General features: G+C 40.3%; 1 protein-coding gene across 2 annotated transcripts in view; it reads left to right on the top strand.

Moving 5' to 3' along the window:
* The window catches only part of LOC145351489 (glutamine--fructose-6-phosphate aminotransferase [isomerizing] 2-like), a 63,053-nt gene extending 45,984 nt beyond the window's left edge, over window positions 1–17,069 (top strand). For both annotated transcript variants that reach the window (XM_080201087.1, XM_080201086.1), the window contains exons 13-19: window positions 201–321; window positions 511–668; window positions 2,235–2,349; window positions 9,296–9,423; window positions 13,829–13,996; window positions 14,793–14,954; window positions 15,922–17,069. In XM_080201087.1, coding sequence (XP_080057213.1) covers window positions 201–321; window positions 511–668; window positions 2,235–2,349; window positions 9,296–9,423; window positions 13,829–13,996; window positions 14,793–14,954; window positions 15,922–15,966 — 897 coding nt within the window. In that variant the 3' untranslated portion in view covers window positions 15,967–17,069. The remainder of the gene's footprint in view (window positions 1–200; window positions 322–510; window positions 669–2,234; window positions 2,350–9,295; window positions 9,424–13,828; window positions 13,997–14,792; window positions 14,955–15,921) is intronic.
* Window positions 17,070–19,402: the final 2,333 nt, after the last annotated feature.

The following is a 19,402-nucleotide window of genomic DNA, read 5'->3' as shown; positions in this document are numbered from 1 at the left end:
CTGAGCTGTACAAATGTGTAGCAACCCAAACATGCCACACAACTCGGTCCTTTAAAGTTATATGAGGGCATGTTTGCAAAAAATTTAAAAGGTTGCACACTGAAACAAATTACATGACAGAACAAAATCAGAGGCTAGGTTGCACATAACTAATGTATATTCTGTTTGTTCGTTATATCCGATATTCTTGATCAATCTAGACTCGTCAGGTATTGGAAGAACTAACTGAACTACCAGTGATGGTTGAACTTGCCAGTGATTTCTTGGACAGAAGTACTCCTGTTTTCAGAGATGATGTCTGCTTTTTTATTAGCCAGTCAGGTGTGCATTCAAACATATTTTTGCAAGTCTAATGTATTTTATTTATTCAATAACTTGTACATCTGCATGCAATTATGAGGCTAATATTCTTTATGCTGTTCTAAAAAGATACATTGAAATCTTATCAAACATTATCTTATCAAATGTTACCTGTGGTTTATGCACCATGAATCTGTTTCCGTTTAACAGGTGAAACTGCAGATACGCTCATGGCTCTGCGATACTGTAAGGATCGTGGTGCTTTGACTATTGGCATCACAAACACAGTTGGAAGCTCTATTTCTCGAGAAACTGATTGTGGTATACATATTAATGCTGGACCTGAAATTGGTGTGGCGAGCACTAAGGTTAATGAGTTTATTTTAAAATCAGCAATGTTACCTTGTATTGGTTCTTTGAGTATTTGAGAATTGTGATTGCTTAAACAACCCTAATAATTGTCTATATTCAGTTTTGTATTATGCGCAGTAAAGTAAAATAGGGTGTGACAAGAAGATTGTTTTTTAGCCATCAATCCAAATTGGCTCAACTCCAACTCTAAACTTTGAATTGGTGTTGAATATTCTAAAAACATTTCTAAAACAGCTTTTATTGAATTGGATTAAATTAGAACAAAAACATCACATTTTCTATTAAATTGATCTACTGCAGTGAATTGATGAACACTGCACTCAAGTGTACAAAAGTATTTGCCCTACTCCCTAGTAGGGAAAGGACCAAAGAGGACAGACACACAGATTTTAATGTGCCGATGCACTGGTTGGTCCAATAGCACACGGAAAATCCATAAATATAAGTTGATCAGTTAGTGATTTTTTTTTAATGCAAGCGACCCATTATGGTTTGACTTTTGGGTTTTCTGTTAAATTGGTGACCACATCATGATTTTTAAAAATTGGAGTGTCGGTGTCGCTGGCTAGGCTGGTGTTTATTTCCCCTCCCTGATTGCCCTTGAGAATTTGGTGAGCTGCTGCCTTGAATAGCTGCAGTCCATGTGGTGTAGGATCTGCACGATATAATCTCAATTTCAGTATGTAGAGGGTTTTGGAAGGCATCTAATATGCTGATGCAAACAGACGAAATTTTTGTAGTTAGTTTTCAAACAGGAAAAATTAGTTCTGGTGTAAAGAAAAGCTATTAATCAGAAATATTTTACTACTGATATATCATGGAAATGCTAATGGTAAAATAAGTGAAATATTTTTTGAATATTGTATACTTGGATTGTTTAAAAAGAATGACAAATCAATCCACATGTTTACAGGGCCCTGTAAGAACAACATAGAGTTGAAATATTCCAGTTCCCGCGTTATGGAGGTGTATTATTGCTAGCCTTTTTCCAGACTTCATTTTCTTTACAACAGTCTCTGGAAACACCCTCTGCTGGGGTTGCAAGGTGAACTTTTTCATTGTAGCCTTTTTGTTCAAAATCAAATGCTTCAAAGGAAGAAACTGGGAAATCCAGAGATCAAAAAATATTCTTGAAGTAATATTCTGGAATTCCAAGAGACTGATCAATCTTCTCTCTCTCCATTTCTAAGGTGGCTGTTAATGTTTTCCAATCAGTATAAAGGAAATTTTATAATGAGAGTTAACATGATAAGAACCATCAGCAAGTAGATTTCTCAAATAGGCAGTGGCCATTTTGAAAAACATCATCATGTATTTTACTTGTTATGCAAGCAGGATTGTAAAGAACACTGCTGAATCAAATGATAAAATGTCTGGCTTTAAAATGAGTAATTTGTTTAAAGTTCTAATCACAACAGAACACTTCCACTGGAAAGCCTAGGGTGTCCTCTCCATAACCACAATGACTTTAAAAACTTTGATAATTCCAAGGAGCTATATAAATAGTTCCTAAGTATATTTAATGCAGCATTCTGAACCTTTTTCATAACTTGTCTTTGCAGGCCTACACTAGCCAGTTTGTTTCCTTGATTATGTTTGGTCTCATGATGTCTCAGGATCGTATCTCTATGCAGAAAAGGAGAAAGGAGATCATTGCTGGACTTCAGACTCTGCCAGGTAATATTTTCATAGTATGTCAAACTAAGCATTGAGTTTTTATTGCAGAAGTGTATATTCTTGATGAGAAATATTTGTTTTACCTTTTGTAAATAGAATATTATGAATTTGAAAATTTAGTTTTCTGCATCACTTGATTTAATTTCTTGGGAACCCTTGAGTCATTTGAAATTATGAATATTAATATTCTGATTTTTAACCACCTGCCCAAGAAGAATGACATTGCAAAGATTAAAGAAGTGTTTGCTATGCCAGCTCATTGGTGCATGCAGATGCTTTGCCGTATGATCATATTTTGCACAATTTATTTTTAATTCATTTATGGGGTGTAGGTACAGCTGGTTAGATCAGCATTTATTACTCATCCTTAATTACCCTTGGAAGTAGTGAACTGCTTTCTTGAATAGCTGCAGTCCCTGTGATGTAGGTGCATCCATAGTGCTGTTAGTGAGGGAGTAAGAAAAAATTGACCCAGTAACGGTGAAAGAATTACTGTTTCCAAATCAAAATGGTGAATGGCTTCAGGGAACTATCAGGAGGCGATGTTTCCAAGTATCTGGTGCCCTTGTCCATCCTTCTAGATGGTAATGGTCATAGATTTGGAAGTTGCTGCCTAAGGAGCCTTGATGAGTTTCTGCAGTATAACTGGTGGATGGTCCACCCCACTGTCACAATCTGTCAATAGTCGCGAGAGTGAATATTTGTGGAAGGTGTGACAATCAAGCATGCTGCTTTGTCCTGGATGGTATTGATCACATTGGGGATTGATGCACTAATTTTAAATCGGAGAATCGCACGTCAGCTGATTCACAGGACTGCCGTGAGCATTTGCGCTGTGATTGCATCTCCCAGACCTGGATTTCCAGCGGTGTCTGCATAGTGCTGGAAATCGGATGGGAGGAGAGGCTAGCACTTAAATAGTATTTAAGTACTATGTAAAACACTATCAGTGGGTCTGGGACTGAATTCTCTGGGCCCCCTAGCCTCTCCCACCCCACCAGATTGTTTCACTCCAGCAGGGATTATAGTAGCTCCCCACTTTCAGGGAGCTAGTGGCCTGACCCCGCTGGAGTGAAGGGAGAGTAGTCGGGACCCACCAGGGGGTCGAGTGGTGGGGTGCCTGCTGGGCATGAGCACCTTGGCAGTGTCAGCCTGTGGCCATGCCCAGGGAGCACCTTGGCAGGAGATTGAGACCAATTGGGGCCTCGGGCAATAGCTGCAGGGGGTGGGGAAGGTCCCACTGCCACTCTGCATGGGGATTGATGGGGGCAGGAGGGAGGTCAGTGATCGGGGAGCTCGGTCAAGGGAGAAGATGTGCCTGCAGAGAATGGAGGGGGGAGTTGTTGTTGCTGGAGGTGGTGGTGGGGGTTGGAGGAGGGAGCAGTACTCCAGAGATCCTGGGCTGGCCAGCAGTCAATCAGGCCAGCAAACTGTAGGCTGACAGGCTGGACCGCGAATGGACGGGGGCATGATGGGGGGGCCTGAGCTGGCCAGCAAACTGCAGGCTGACCTGCTGTATTCAGCCTCTCCAGTGGGAATAGGCCCACCTTCTGAAATTTAATATTCTCAGTGGTGTCCTTTTACAATGAGAGTGTGGGAGAGTCTTCTCTGAACTCCCACTGAAGAATCCAGTGTGAATTACTCCAGTTTTCATGCAAATTCTGATAAACAGACTTTGGGGAATCAGAAACCGAGTTACTTGATGATCTTGATATATAGATGATATATTGATATATATCTTGATATATAGATATATATAGTTACTTGATATATAGATGATCTGGAGGAGGGAACCGAGTGTAGGGTGTAGAAATTTGCTGATGACACCAAGATTGGGGGAACGGCAAATTGTGCGGAGGGTGTGGAGAGTCTGCAGAAGGATCTAGATAGGCTGGGCGAATGGGCCAGGAAATGGCAAATGGAATTTAATGTTGGCAAGTGTGAGGTGGTCCACTTTGGTAGGAAGAATGGTAGAAAGGACTATTACTTACGGGGCGAAAAACTGCAGCAGGCGACGGTGCAGAGGGACCTCGGGGTCCTTGTGCATGAGTCGCAAAAACCCAGCTTGCAGGTGCAGCAGGTGGTCAGGAAGGCGAATGGGATGCTGGCCTTCATAGCGAGGGGGATTGAATATAAAAGTAGGGAGGTCTTGCTGCAGCTGTATAGGGCATTGGTGAGGCCGCAGCTGGAGTACTGTGCAGTTTTGGGTGCCGCACCTGCGCAAAGATATTTTGGCCTTGGAGGGAGTGCAGAGGAGGTTTACTAGGCTGATACCGGAGTTGAGGGGGTTGAGCTATGAGGAGAGGCTGAATAAACTGGGCTTGTACTCGTTAGAGTTTAGAAGAATGAGGGGAGATCTCATTGAGACGTATAAGATGATGAATGGGATGGATAGGATAGAGGTGGAGAGACTCTTCCCGCTCAAAAAAGACAGTAGGACTAGGGGGCACAGCCTCAAAATAAAAGGGGGGCGGTTTAGAACGGAGTTGAGGAGGAACTTCTTCAGTCAAATGGTGGTGAATCTCTGGAATTCTCTGCCCGTTGAAGTGGTGGAGGGTGCCTCGCTAAATATTTTTAAGACGCGGGTTGATGGGTTTTTGATAAGAGAGGGGATTAAGGGTTATGGGGAGAGGGCGGGAAAGTGGAACTGAGCAGCGACAGATCAGCCATGATCTTATTGAATGGTGGGGCAGGCTCGAAGGGCTAGATGGCCTACTCCTATTTCTTATGTTCTTACTTGTGCAGTAAGGTGGTGAATGAGACATGCAGAACAAACTGTTTAACTGGCAGTTGCTAAACATCAAGTTTTGTAAAAGGCCTGTACTGTTCAGTTTTCAGAGGGGGCAGTAACACTGGTCTGCTGTGACTTTTCTCTAAAACATAGACCATGGGATGATTGTATTAGCATACCTCTGCCTTGTCTATGATGCTTGCTGCTAATAGGCTCACCTGAGATGCAGTTGAGTCTATAACAGCAGTATGGAGGCGAAACAGCCTGTCATTGGAAGTGCAACAAAAAGTGTGTGACGACTCTAAGCACAAGAGGGTGTGCATGACCACCCTAAAGTCTCTCCCTCACTGACCAGACTGCCCCCGGGCCCAAAGTTATCCCTCTCTAGCCATCCACTCCTGGTCCAAAGTCTTTCTCCCTCACTGACTGGACCCCTACTCATCAGACCATCCCTGAGTCTTTTGCTCACCAGACCAACCAAATTTTGTCCCTCACTGACTGGATCCTTGTAACCTCTCCCTCGTTGATTTGGACCTTCAATCAGCTAACCATCCCAAGTCCCTTCCTTACTCACCAGCATGCTGACTCGTACCTCACGTCTGTCCCTCTCATTCACATTCTGTTCCTCACTGATCAAACCCCAGTGTCTCCCTCACTGACTGGACCCTCGCAATCTCTCTTGCTCATTGGACCATCTAAACACACTCGCTCACTGACCAAATGCCTCACTGTCTCTACCTTGCTTACTGGACTACCCTTAATCTCTCCTTCACTGACAGGACCACCTGAAGTTGCTCTCTTATTCATTGGACTACCTGACATCTCACCTCACTGGACCCCCACAGACTTTCTAAGCTGATCAAACCACCCATACAGTGTCTCCCTTGCAGAACAAACTCTCATGTCACTCAAACAACGCAAAATTTCCCTCTGTACCATTGCCACTCTGATGTTCAGGCCAGTGTGCCATCACTCACTTCCCTGCTGTTTCTCCCCTGTGCTTGCTGCTGACAGGCTCAATAGTGAGATGCAGTTCGGTCTATTAGTAGTATGTGGAGGAGGGAAGCAGCCTTTGATTAGAGGAGCTGTGGGAAAGTGAGAGTTGGTGCAATAGGCTGAACACCAAAGGTTCTGCATAGATGTAATGACTAAACATGTGGCACATCATTTATTGTGTGGCCATGTAGGCCCATTACTCAAAAGGAACCTAGGCGCCGAGTACACTATGAACTCATCCTTACGATTCCCTTTGCCAATTTTATTTGTTATTCTGTATGAAGGTTAAGATCACCTTTGTCTATTTCAGCCCCTTTCTTTCAACCCTGTTTATTTCTTGATGTATAGTCTGTCCTACACCATTGCTACTGTCAGAGAATTAGCAGTTCTTCCCACCAATGACGACTTTACGTTACTATTTCCTATCTCCACTCCAAACTGATTCTACATCTCGATCATTTGAGTCAAGATCCTTACTACTATATTGATCTGTGCTTTTTTTTACGAGTTACCCCACCTCTTGGCCCTCCTTTCCAAAATGTCAAATAGTTTTGAATGATCAGTTCCTGACCTTGGTCACTTTGTAACCATGTCTCTGTAATGGCTATCAGATCATGCCCATTCATCTCTGCACTATCTTGACACGCATTCAGAAAAATACCTTTAATCTCTTACCATTTTTCCCTACTTTACTCTTTTTTTTCTAGTATGCACTTATTTATGTATCCTGTCAAACATTAGTCTTAACACACTGCTGCATTATTGTATTGACTTGTTAGCATTTAAAATCTCCCCTCATATGGATCTCTCCCCCACCGCCACTGAAGTAGTCCATGTCCAAATGCAGCAACACTTGGAAATATCCAGGCTTGGACTGATCAATGGTAAGTAACATTCATACAACACAAATCCCAGACAATGACCATCTCCAAATAAGAGAATTTAACCATTGCCCCATGAGATTTAATGGCATTACCATCACTGGTCTCCTGCTATCAACATCCCGGGAGTTGCCATTGTCCAGAAACTGAACTGGACTGGCCATATAAATGCTGTAGCTACAAGAGCAATAATGTGGAGATACTGGCATTGGCCTGGGGTAAACACAGTAAGAAGTCTCTCAACACCAGGTTAAAGTCTAACCTGATTATTTGGTAGCAAACACCACTAGTTTTTGGAGTGCTGCTCCTTCATCATGTGAGTGGGATCCCTGTTTACAAACAGGGCATATAAAGATGCAAACTCAGTATACAGAATAATAATTGGAATGAGAGTCTTTACAACTAATCAAGTCTTTAAAAGTACAGACAATGTGAGTGGAGAGAGCATTAAGCACAGATTAAAGAGATGTGTATTGCTTCTAGACAGGACCGTTAGTGAGATTTTGTAAGTCCAGGAAAGTCATGGGGGTTACAGAGAGTGTAACGTGAACCCAAGATCCTGGTTAAGGCTGTCCTCGTGTGAAACTTGGCTATCAGTTTCTGCTCAGCGACTCTGTGCTGAGCGGTCACCGTAAGTGTTCTCCAAGGCAGCCTTCACAACACATTCAACCTTCTGAATCCCAATACCTGTCCCACTTATAACCACACCCTCTTGTCTCTAACCATGGAGTAAATCTGACTTGCTTAACTTAAATGTGACTGCCTTCTGAAACAAAGTAACTTTGCCCTTCCCTGCTGTATTGCAGTGTCTGAAGCTTGGATTCCAGCTCATAAATCCTGAGCCGAATTCCTGGAGCTGCAGAAATTTACTGCAGGTGTGGTTGCTGTGCATCACACCGGTGCCCACCAACTCCAATAAGCTACAGCTGCAACACATCACCTGCCCTGTATCTTGACTGTATATTGTTCAACAAGTTGGAGTTTCAAATATAGAAATACTATTCAACAATATTTTATGGTTACACAAAGTAGTTTAACTAGTTTAATACAACACTAATATCTCCGTGGTACTCCTTGAACTATCGCCCCAGCTTAGAGAAAAAAGGAACCTTAAAACTCACCAACCAACCACTTATCATTTTATGTAACTAATACCTCTGGATTTCAGATCTTGGGTCTCGCTAACTCTCGCTTCCATTCTTGGATACTGCTTATTCTGTTAAAGACTGGAACAACACCTGTTCCTTGTCTGGGCCAAATTCCTTCACTCAAAAAATACACTCACTCAACAAATTACTGCGTTCAGAATTTTGTCTGACAGTACTTGATTGAACTGGCATCCGTGCCACCAACTTTTTTCTACTTAGTGTTTAAAAGGATTCTTTCAAGGCCCTGGCAGTGGCCTCTCCCCCAACAACCACATTGTCATTCCAGCTAGGTTCAGACAGGAGTCATTCTTGGAAGATGATAGAGGCTTGGGACCTAACGGTCTGGGTCTTGTCTTATCATTTCATCCCCCTCTCACCCAAACACTGCACTCAAGACTGAAGTTTAAATCAGGGATTAAATGATATTTTGGGCAAGTTATAAATAGTTTAATGAGAACAAAGGTAATGAAATAATTTTGTTCCTGACATTGATTAGCCCACAGGTTTCTGTATGCAGATTTAAGCATTTCCATCACAAAGCAGAAGTAAAGTTACAGAGACTACAGTACAGTTTGTCTAGAATGATGCCAGATGTGGAGAACTATAGGTAGAGGAGAACTTGTCATACTGGAATCAACCCAAGATGTTAGGACCACTTTCACAGCAGAAAATGAGTAAAATCACATGCCATTGAGATACTTTAAAATTACAAATTATTTTGAAAAAAATAATTGTCGAAGACTATTCTTGTTGTTGGGGCACCAATAAAGAGGGATCCTCAGTTTAAAATTGCCAAAGAGTGAGAAGTTCAGGGAACTCCCTTCATACTGAAGTCTGCTGGAGCATGGAACGTTTTGCTATAGGAAGTATAAATATTTAGAATAACCAAGGATATGGAGGGAAAGCAGAGCGTCGGGACTAGTTTTAAATTTGGTCTGGGAACAACCTGGCATGGACATGGGCCAGATGACCTCCATCTTTTTTGGTGAACTTCAGTCATTTGAGAATATATTTTCCACACCAAATGTTTGTATGTCTGTTGTCTTTACAGTTTGTAAACTACTTGCCTTTTTTAGAAGATAAATGCTTGTGAAAAGCTGCATGTAAGATGTAATTACTATTAAGCCTGTAACTACCTTTTAATTTGTATTATTAACCTGTTGTTATTATTCCCACAAAAATTCTCTTAGACCAAATCAAAGAAGTGTTATCCTTGGACAAAAAGGTTCAGCTACTAGCCCGTGAACTGTTCCAGCACAAATCACTCCTTGTCATGGGTCGTGGGTATCATTATGCTACGTGCCTAGAGGGAGCTTTAGTAAGTAGGCCCTACACAGAAGTCATCCTTGATTTCTATTCATGATTATTTGCAATATAAGACTCTGGTGTTCTTTTAGATTCTTCAAATTCTGATCTGTATTATCATTTGCCCTTCCATTCAGGAAAAGCCAATCTACATAATATTGACTGCTTAGGCTAGAAGTCTTAAGATTGAATGAATGATTTTAGGAGAATTGAATAGTTACTTCAAAAAATGTTGTTTCTTATGCGGTTCTTGCTGCTTGTCTGTGGACCATGTCTATGTTTTGTGTCGAAGGTTGCACTCTCTTCTTGAAGAACCTTTTTATGATGTTTTGTTTGCACTTCAGCTCCTGATCTACAGACACCTGGTGCGGAGAGGGGAGGGTCAGGATGGCGACCTCCTCGTGAACCTGCTCCTGGGCCTGGCGAAACATTTACAGGTCCAGGCAGCGGGCGATCAAGGAGGCCGTCCATCCTGACTGCCCCCTACCGTGGCTACGTTTGTGGCCAAGTGTCCCTGGAGAGGGAGCATGCTGTGTCCACAGGTGCAGTTGATGCCTTCTGCACCCGCAGGGCCTGGGATACATTATTGACCTTAATAATCACATTTTAACTTGCCATTTTCAAATTTCCTTTGTACTTTGATTTTGTCTGGGCTGTTCCCCTTCCTTTTGGGGAGCTGCCCCTCTTTACTTTGTCCTGACTTAACTTGAGTTTGTTTATTTGGTTTGGCCTTAAGAGGCCAACATTATTGTCCATCCCTAGTTGCCCTAGAATAGGTGATGGCAAGCCATTTCATTTGATTTATTATTGTCACATATATTAATATGCAGTGAAAAGTATTGTTTCTTGCGCACTATACAGCCAAAGCATACCATACATAAAGAAAGGAGAGGCAATGTACAATCATACCTAGGGTACAGAGATCAACTTAATATAAGGTAAGTCCATTCAAAAGTCTGCAGCAGGAAAGAAGCAGTTTGAGTCGGTTGGTACGTGATCACAGCTTTTTCCTAATGGAAGAAGGTGGAAAGGAGTATGCTCAGGATGTGTGGGGTCGTGGGGTCCTTGATTATGCTGGCTTCTTTTTCAAGGCAGAGAGAAGCCAATGTATGGGAAGCTGGTTTGCATGATGAACTAGGCTATGTTCACAACCCTTAGTTTCTTGCTGTCTTGGACAGAGTGAGAGCCATATCAACCTGTGATACAACTAGAAAGAATACTTCCTAGGATGTAACTGTAAAAGTTGGTGAGAGTCCTAACAGACTTGCTAAATTTTCTTAGCCTCCTGAGGGGAGTTTGGTCCCATGGTCATAGGTGTATAAGAAATATAGTAAGGGGCTGAGGAAACGGTCATGTGGGGCACTAGTGCTGAGGATAATTGTGGAGGTGGTGTTGTTGCCTATCTTTACTGTTTGCGGTCTGTGGGTTAGGAAGCCTAGCATCCAATTGCAGAGGGAGGAGCTGAGCCTTCGGCCACGGAGTTTGGCGATGAGTTTTGTAGGAATAATGGTGTTGAAGGCCAAGCTGTAGTCAATAAATAGGAGTCTGACATAAGTGTCTTTTGTTATCCAGGAATTCCAGGGTTGAGTGTAGGGCCAGGGAGATGGTGTCTGCCGTGGACCTATTGTGGCAGAACGCAAACTGTAATGGATCCATGCAATTTGGGAGGCCTGAATTGATTTGAGTCATGACTAACCTTTCAAAGCACTTCAGAATGATGGCCATTAAGGCACACTGCCTGGCTTTGGTACAAAGATGACTGTTCTATTTTGTGAATAGAACTGAGAGGCTTGCTAGGCCATTTCGGAGGGATGTTTAGCGTCAGCCATGTTACTGTGGATCTGCCTTCCCAAAAAGACAAATGAATTTTTAAGACCATAAGACATAGGGGCAGAATTAGGCCACTCAGACCATCGAGTCTGCTCTGCCATTCAATCATGGCTGATATTTTTCTCATTTTCCTTTGGAAAATCCCTGACCCCCCTTATTAATCAAGAAGCTAATCTATCTCTGTCTTAAAGACACTGAATGACCTGGCCCCTACAGCCTTCTGTGACAGAGTTCCACTGATTCACCACTCTCTCTGACTGAAGAAATTTCTCCTCCTCTGTTTTAAAGGATCATCCCTTTTACCCTGAAGTTGTGCCCTCTGATTCTAGTTTTTCCCATTAGTGGAAACATCCCCTCCACATTCACTGTATCCAGGCCTCGCAATATCCTGTAAGTTTCAAAAAGATCCCCCTGCCCCCTTCCTTCTAAGTTCCAACGAGTACAGACCCAGAGTCCTCACCATTCCTCGTATGACAAGCTGTTCATTCAGGGATCATTCTTCTGAACCTCCTCTGGACCCTATTCCAGTGTATATAGTGAGTGTACTATCAAATAAATTGGTTGGACTTAAACCTGGTGTTGTCAGACTCTTTACTGTGCTTACCCTATTCCAAAGCCAGCACATCCGTCCTTAGATACAGGCCCAAAATTGCTCACAATACCCCAAATAGGGTGTGACCAAAGCCTTGTAAAGCCTCAGACGTACATCCTTGCTTTTGTATTCCAGCCCTCTAGCCATGAATGCTAACGTAGCATTCGCCTTCCTAACTGCTGACTGAACCTGCACATTAACCTTAAGAGAATCTTGAACAAGGACTCGCAAGTCCCTTTGTGCTTCTGATTTCCTAAGCCTTTTCCCATTTAGAAAACAGTCCTTTTGTAACACTGATAGTTTTGTGATTATTGTAAAATACCAAAATTATTTTATTGTACATTTCACAAGGTTTACTGAATTAAATGTATTTTTAATTGAATTAAATTCCTCAACTGCTGTGATGGGATTTGAATTCCTTTTTCAAGGTTTTTGGTCGAGTAACTTAAGTATTATGCCCAGTGGAAGAATAAGCAATTGAAATGAATTAGGCTGCTGGCACAGCAGCTGAGCTAAACATATTGCTGCTGTTTTTCAGCACCATTTGATATTCTAATTCTTTATAATGGGTATATAATCTTTTTTAACTATTCTATTAACTGATAGGTGAGAGTTTAATACTTTTTTTAAATTGTGGTTCTTGTATAATTTTGTTTGCTTCTCCTTTGCTACTACCTACAATCCATGATTTTTTTTGTCCAATTGCTCTTCTGATTTTTTTTCTTTTTAAGTTATCATTTAATTTTTGTCTGGCTCCCTGTACAGCTTTTATTTTCTTGGATAGCTTAAAATATTTCTGTTTGACCTTTTTTTATACTGCGTTATTCAAGTGCTTCAGTTTTACACCAGGATTTCTTTCTTAGCATTCTGTAAAACCTGTTAATTCTTTTAATGTTTTTACATCATACATTTTGCCCATAATCGTTTTCATGTCATAAAATATAACTATTCAGTGATCATCAGAACTCACTTTTGCTGACTTCTAAATCTGACACACTATTCTGTTTACTGACCGAGTCACAGTAATTTCCTATGTGAAATTATTTTTATTTAATTCCATCATTTTCATTATTATTGATCTGCCTGTTCAGTCATAACCTGCTTTAAATCTAATGTACAGTAACTGTCCCTGTTTCCTTTCCTACCATGAAAATGCTTATTGTAACTGTTAGTGAATGGCAAGTTGTTACTTGCCCTTATCACTAACAGCTACCAGTGTTGGTTTTGCCACTTTTTCATTCTGTCCCAATCTCTCAATGTTTGTTATATGATGCCAATCTTGACCTAGTTTCATAAGTACATTTTTAACTTTATCTCAAGCGTTTTATCTTCATAACCATTCATCTTGACGCTCGTTCTGGTCTGCTTTTATGCAGCATTTCCATATCAATATGTGTGCAGATTTTAGATCCAGGAAAGACCAATCAGAATATTTTCAGTTTTGGTGAAAGGTCTGAAGTGGATTACTTCACATTTCCCACGTTAAATTTAACCTGGTTTTGCCGAATCACTTAATCTTGAATAAGTTGTATAACTTTCTGATAACATTTACATAGCTTACTGATTCTTAAATCTGTATCATCTGCAAATTTAGATATGTTTATCACAGTTTTCAAAATGCAAAGTGAAAATGCCAGTAAAATATTCATGTCAACAGTTGATTATGTGAATAAGCTTTTCCCCACTCTTTTTTTTTGCTATGATGTGGAGATATGGGCGTTGTACTGGGGTAGATGCAATAAGAAGAGTCTCAACACTAGGGTAAAGTCCAACAGGTTTATTTGGTAGTACAAGCTTTTGGGGCGCTGTCTCCATCACGTGAGTCACCTGATGCAGGGGCAGTGTTCCAAAAGCTCGTGCTACCATATAAACCTGTTGGACTTTAACCTGGTGTTGTGAGACTTCTTGCTGTTTTTCTAGATACATTATTCTTTGAAACGTTGAATGCAGGAGTAAGTTTTAATAGTAATTAACTTTATTTTTGCCATATTGATAGAAAATCAAAGAAATCACTTACATGCATTCTGAGGGGATCCTGGCTGGAGAGTTGAAACATGGTCCTTTGGCTTTAATTGACACACAGATGCCTGTCATAATGGTTGTCGTGAGGGATCCAAGCTACACCAAGTGTCAGAATGCTGTTCAACAGATCACTGCACGACAGGTATTGTTATAATTGATACATTTTGCAGTAGACTTAGTATTGCATTTGAGGTGACGGTACTAATTTTAATGCTTTGTGTGCCGCCTTAATCAAGTGACAAGTTAAATATTACTTGAAAAGATAAGTAGAGTAAAATTTTAACGTTTTGATCATGATTAAATCCAGAATGATGTTTTTTGTACTGTTATGAAAATTTGAGCCCATAATTAACTTGGCATACAAGATAAATGCTTACTTTTGAATTTATTAACACATTTGTATGTAATTTTGAATAATGGAAAGAGAAGCTAGATTTGATTTTGCATTCCTGTAAATGTGAGCTAGCTTATGTATTACTTCAGACAATTGTAATTGTGATGTGTTTGTATCGTATAGGTAAAATTTACTGTGACAAAAAAAATTAGATTATGCCTATGTGCTAAAATGGTGTTCTTCAAAACAATTAATGAACGTGGCCTTTGAAATTATTAGCCCCAAAAGAGCAGTTGGATTTGGATGTATATTTTTGCTTGTGTATTAAATTTGACTAAAGCTGAGAAACAAAATGACTTGCATGTACTTAGTGCACACAATTGTGTTGTCTAACTCACTAGAAAGCAAAATTTTTTGCATTGTGATTTACATACTTGGAGGATGCAGGGAAACACTTTGAATTGAACACTACATGTTCAATAAGTTTCTTGAAAAGGTTCTGCTTCCAGATCCTCACTGTATGCTATCCTTGTCCAAGATATTTGACCTGTAATTTTTATTTGTCACAAATGAATTTGTTTAATAATCCTAATCTTTGTTTTAGGGCCGCCCGATAATACTCTGTACAAAGAATGATGAGGAGAGTAGGAAACTTGCATACAAAACTATTGAAATACCACATTCAGTTGACTGCTTACAGGGTATTTTAAGTGTAATTCCTCTTCAACTCCTTTCTTTCCATTTGGCTGTTCTTCGAGGATATGACGTGAGTAGATTGAATATCATAAGATGTGCTAACTATATATATGATCACTAAAGTGAAAATACTCATTCTCAAAAATGTCATTCTGATACAAGCTTACAACTTAAGTATAAACTAATTTCAGCTTGAAACCTGAGATTGTAAAGGGTCCGTGAATGGTGGTTTAAAATTTGATAGAGGAAGTAGTTTTTGAGATTGTCAACATGGTTTCTGGAAAAGATCATGTCTTCTAGATTTGATTAAATTCTTGAAGGTTACTCAGTTGAAAGATGAAGGTAGCTCCATGCCCATTGTACATTTGGGTAAGAATAATGGAAGGCATATGTATATATCATGCTGTGATCTGTATAATTGGTTGAACCGGTGTCTCAGTTAATGAACCTCAAAAGCTTCATGACTTATGTCATGCGATTGTAGCAAAAGCAAATCTTTGATTTATACAGGTAAGATGTTCCATAATAAAACAAGAACACCATTGTATGTAGATCGATTATCTTATGCTTAGGAACTTCCTTTTATATGTAGAGGAGTATTGCTGGTATGTTGTGAGATAAAAGCCCTATTAATTATCCTAATGATTAGATTAGATTATCTTAGCTGTACAAGCAGCAGAACTTTAGCATAGAGAGAACTCGTAATCTTCCTGCTGCTTCTCCAGGTGAGATAACCCTATTTATTAGGCTAATGGCTTGGAGAAGCCGATTTTTAAAATATATTCTTTGGGACATGGGCATCACTGACTAAGGCAGCATTTATTGGCTGTCCCTAACTGCCTTCCAGAAGGTAGTGGTAAGGTGTCTTCTTGAACTGCTGCAGTCCATGTTGTGTATGTACACCCACAGTGCTGTTAAGAGGAGAATTTTTGTGGTCTTGGCCTTGATCAATTTTATTACTGTCAACTTTATTTTCTCCCCTGTCTAAAAATTTTACTGTAAGTGCTCATTCACTAAATTGAATTTTTTTATTTTAGGTTGACTTTCCTCGAAACCTAGCCAAGTCTGTCACGGTAGAATGAAGACCATAACACTACAAGCATTTGAAGATTCGGACCAATCTTTTATATTCTCTTTTCAGTTTTTGTTTTCTTATGAAACATGAAAGCTAAATGAAGTTATCTAATTGGGACATGTGCAGTGACATAGATTAAGCACATATTGCATATTTGATTTTAAATATAATATATAAGGTATACACTTCTGAGCACCTCCATCCTTGGTTTTCGTATTGGTTGGGAATCTACATCTCATTTGTGTAGCTGCCTTGGTTTAAAAGTTGAAAGGGAACTGATGTTTACATAAGCTGTGTAGAATGAATCTGCGCTATGGTGCAATATTTACAGCCACAGAAAAACCTACCTAAGATTTTCGTAGTCCATTTTCTGAAATTTCTTGTTTTTTAGATCATGCCTTTTGTTAATGATCACCTTAATTTTTCTGTTGGAGGGGGAGGTATCTGCCCGTAGTGATCATGCTCAAGTTGTATATCAATATATTTTGTGGGTTGAGGGGATTTATACAATGAATTAAATGTGAGTGAAATAAAGGAGCAAGAATGAATTGGTTTATTGGTCATTTTACAATTGCATGTACTGACGTGTGTGTGAGAAAATAAATAAATGTTGTACATTGTTTTGCATCCAACGCTATGTACAATAAGCATTATTTTTGAAAATTACAGAAATTAAACATACCATTTGACTCAACTAGTTCTGTTGTTTATCTACTCTGAAACAGCAGTTCTAATCCCTTGCGCCTGTGGTGTTCACATATCCTTTCCTTTTTGTGTAATCTGATCTAAAAGTTTGACATAGTGTCTGCTTCAATCACTAACACCTGTGATGTATTCCATAACCTTACTACCTATAAAGTTTATCTTGTGTGCTAAATCTCTTGCAGTTAAGCTTTTGCCTATGTTGTCTTTTTTTAGGTCCCTCAATTGCTGGAATCATCTGTTTCTATCTAGCCTGTCCCATCCCTTAATTTAAATATTTCTGTCATGAGTCCATAATCTCCTCTGTTTTAATGGAAACAATCTTAATATGTCTTGCTTTCTATTTTTATTTCCTAGTACCTGGCAACAATCTAATATGTGTGGCGCCTGAATGTTTTTTGCTATAATGTAAAGTCTAAAGCAACTGTGTTCCTTATTAAAGTTTTAAATAGATTCACTATTACATCTTGACTTTTATATTCTTTATCTCTTGCCATGAAACCATGTATTCCATTAGTTTTTATGGTCTTAGTTACCTGAAGTGCTGCTTTGTACTTCTTATGAACTTGAACCCACAAACCCCTCTGCTATTCCACATCACTCATCTAACCCCATTCATAGCATATGTATCACCTCATTTACAGATATTGAATTCCAGCTGTTACTTTTCCAATTCTAGCTTTCCAGTGTTCCTTGCAGCTTCATTTGGTCCTCAGTATTATTTACTCTGCTTCACATTTGATGTGATTTAGACTAGGAAATAACCACTGGTACGGTACGTTTGGCTAATGCAGTTCAAACAGAGCCGCTTTGATGGAATGGTAAGATTCAAAACTTATTGTTCAATAATGAAATTTTGCAAAATATTAAGCAATTTAACTTTAGAATGCTGCTGTTTGTGAAAATGCCTGTATGTTTAATGTAGTTTATAATGCCATGGAGACCTGATGAAGGACTAAAATAATCATTAGAGACCTTCCTGTTTTATCATAGTTTTTACTGAAGAGGCCCCTATGGGTATTGAGGCAACAGAAACTAACTTTTTTACATGTTGATTTGATCATAGAATAAATGTCATTTAGGCCATCAAGTCTGCACCAATGTTTGCAATCTGGGGTCATGTTTGTGGTTGAATATGGAATTTTACTTTAATTTGACATATACGCTCCTTGTTTTTGTCTGATTTGATGTTTTTAATGTAATGCATGCCTTGAGGATGCTGTGTGGCTTATTAGTTTATGTCCATAACACATTTTCATACAAGCTTTCAACTTCATAAAGGGAGGAATTTTATTTTGCCTGGACAGTCCTGATATCCATTCACTGGGGAGAGATTTTTCAAAAATGGGACATTCTTAGTATTTTTCAAAATAATTTCATTTAAAAATAATACTATGCAGTTTTTTTTGCCCTTTGTAACCCATGTTTTGTGCTTGGAAGTTGACTTCCTTGATTTTGCTACATTTAGTCTTCAGATACAATTAGGATAATTTGCTCATCTGCACAGGAAGATGAAAGTCACCTAGCAATGTAAAGGACTAACATCTGAAGCATACATGATGCTGATATAATAATGTCAGATCACATGACTGAAGTGAGAGAGAGATCTAGAGAAGCTCCACCCTTGTGGAGATGCCCAAATGTGCAAAAGAGAAGATGCAAGCCTCTCAAATTTCAGAACATCTTGAACAGTAGATACAAGCAGAGACAGAAACCCAGAGACCAGAAGTAGTGAGCACATGCTCAAAACAGCATGCAACAACACAAGCAATACAGGGCTCAGTAGAAGCACGGAATCCATACCACCACTCCTAGAGCCATTTCATAGTGCAGAAGGTTTGCAACACGTTCAGAATTGGGACAACTATGCAAAAGGTTTACATAATACAAAACTGCAAGGGTTACACAAAAAAGCTGGAGGGTGGGGTGATTCTCCCATCCCCCTGTGCTAATATTTTAGCACAGTGGGTGATGTACAGGCTTCATGCATGCATTCCTACTGCAATAGTGCTTGAGAGCTGGATTTCTGGTGGAGTCTGCACCACACGGCAAATCAGCAGGGAGGTGGGAGAAGTATTTTAGTTTTAACTTTAATATAATTTAAGTGCAATTAGCAGAGCTGCGATTGAAGTCTCTGTTGCCTCTCCCAGTTCGCCAGAGTATTTCACTCCAATGGGGTTTACATAGCGCCCCACTTTCAGGGAGCTAGCTGCCTGACCCACTGAAGTGTAAGGGGGAGGGGGGTGGGGGGGAGAAACAATCTGGTGCCCTCCAGAGGGCTGTGCAGTAGGGAGGTGCTGCATGGGCATTAGTGTGCTGGTAGTGCCCAAAGGGCAGAGTGCCAATGCCCAGGGAGCATCTTGGCACTGCCCATCTGTCTGGGTGGGGGGGGGGGGGGGAGGTGGGAAGAGGGGTGACAGTCAACCTCCTGGGGGTGATCAGCACTGAGGGGTGGGGAATTGGGGGATTCAGGACTGGCCTCGGAATGGTTGGTGGGACCAGTGATCGGGCCATTTGGGGGGGGAGGGGTCAGCATTGTGGGGGTCGCAGGGCTGGCTGTCAATGAGGGAGTATTGACAGATCAGCACACGTGCAGTAGACCACTCAGCCTGATGATTTCACCTTCTCCAACAGGGAAAGGCCCTGCCATCTGAAATTTAATGATATTCATGCTGATGGCCTCTGCAGTACAGCGTGTGGAAGATTCTTCTCTAAACTCCCACTGAAGAAACCAACATGAA

Source organism: Carcharhinus amblyrhynchos, chromosome 13 (assembly GCF_965287045.1).
Source record: "Carcharhinus amblyrhynchos chromosome 13, sCarAmb.v2.hapA, whole genome shotgun sequence".
Taxonomy (NCBI): Eukaryota; Metazoa; Chordata; class Chondrichthyes; order Carcharhiniformes; family Carcharhinidae; genus Carcharhinus; species Carcharhinus amblyrhynchos.
The sequence above is the reverse complement of the archived record's forward strand: the minus strand, read 5'-3'. Positions and strand labels throughout refer to the sequence as shown.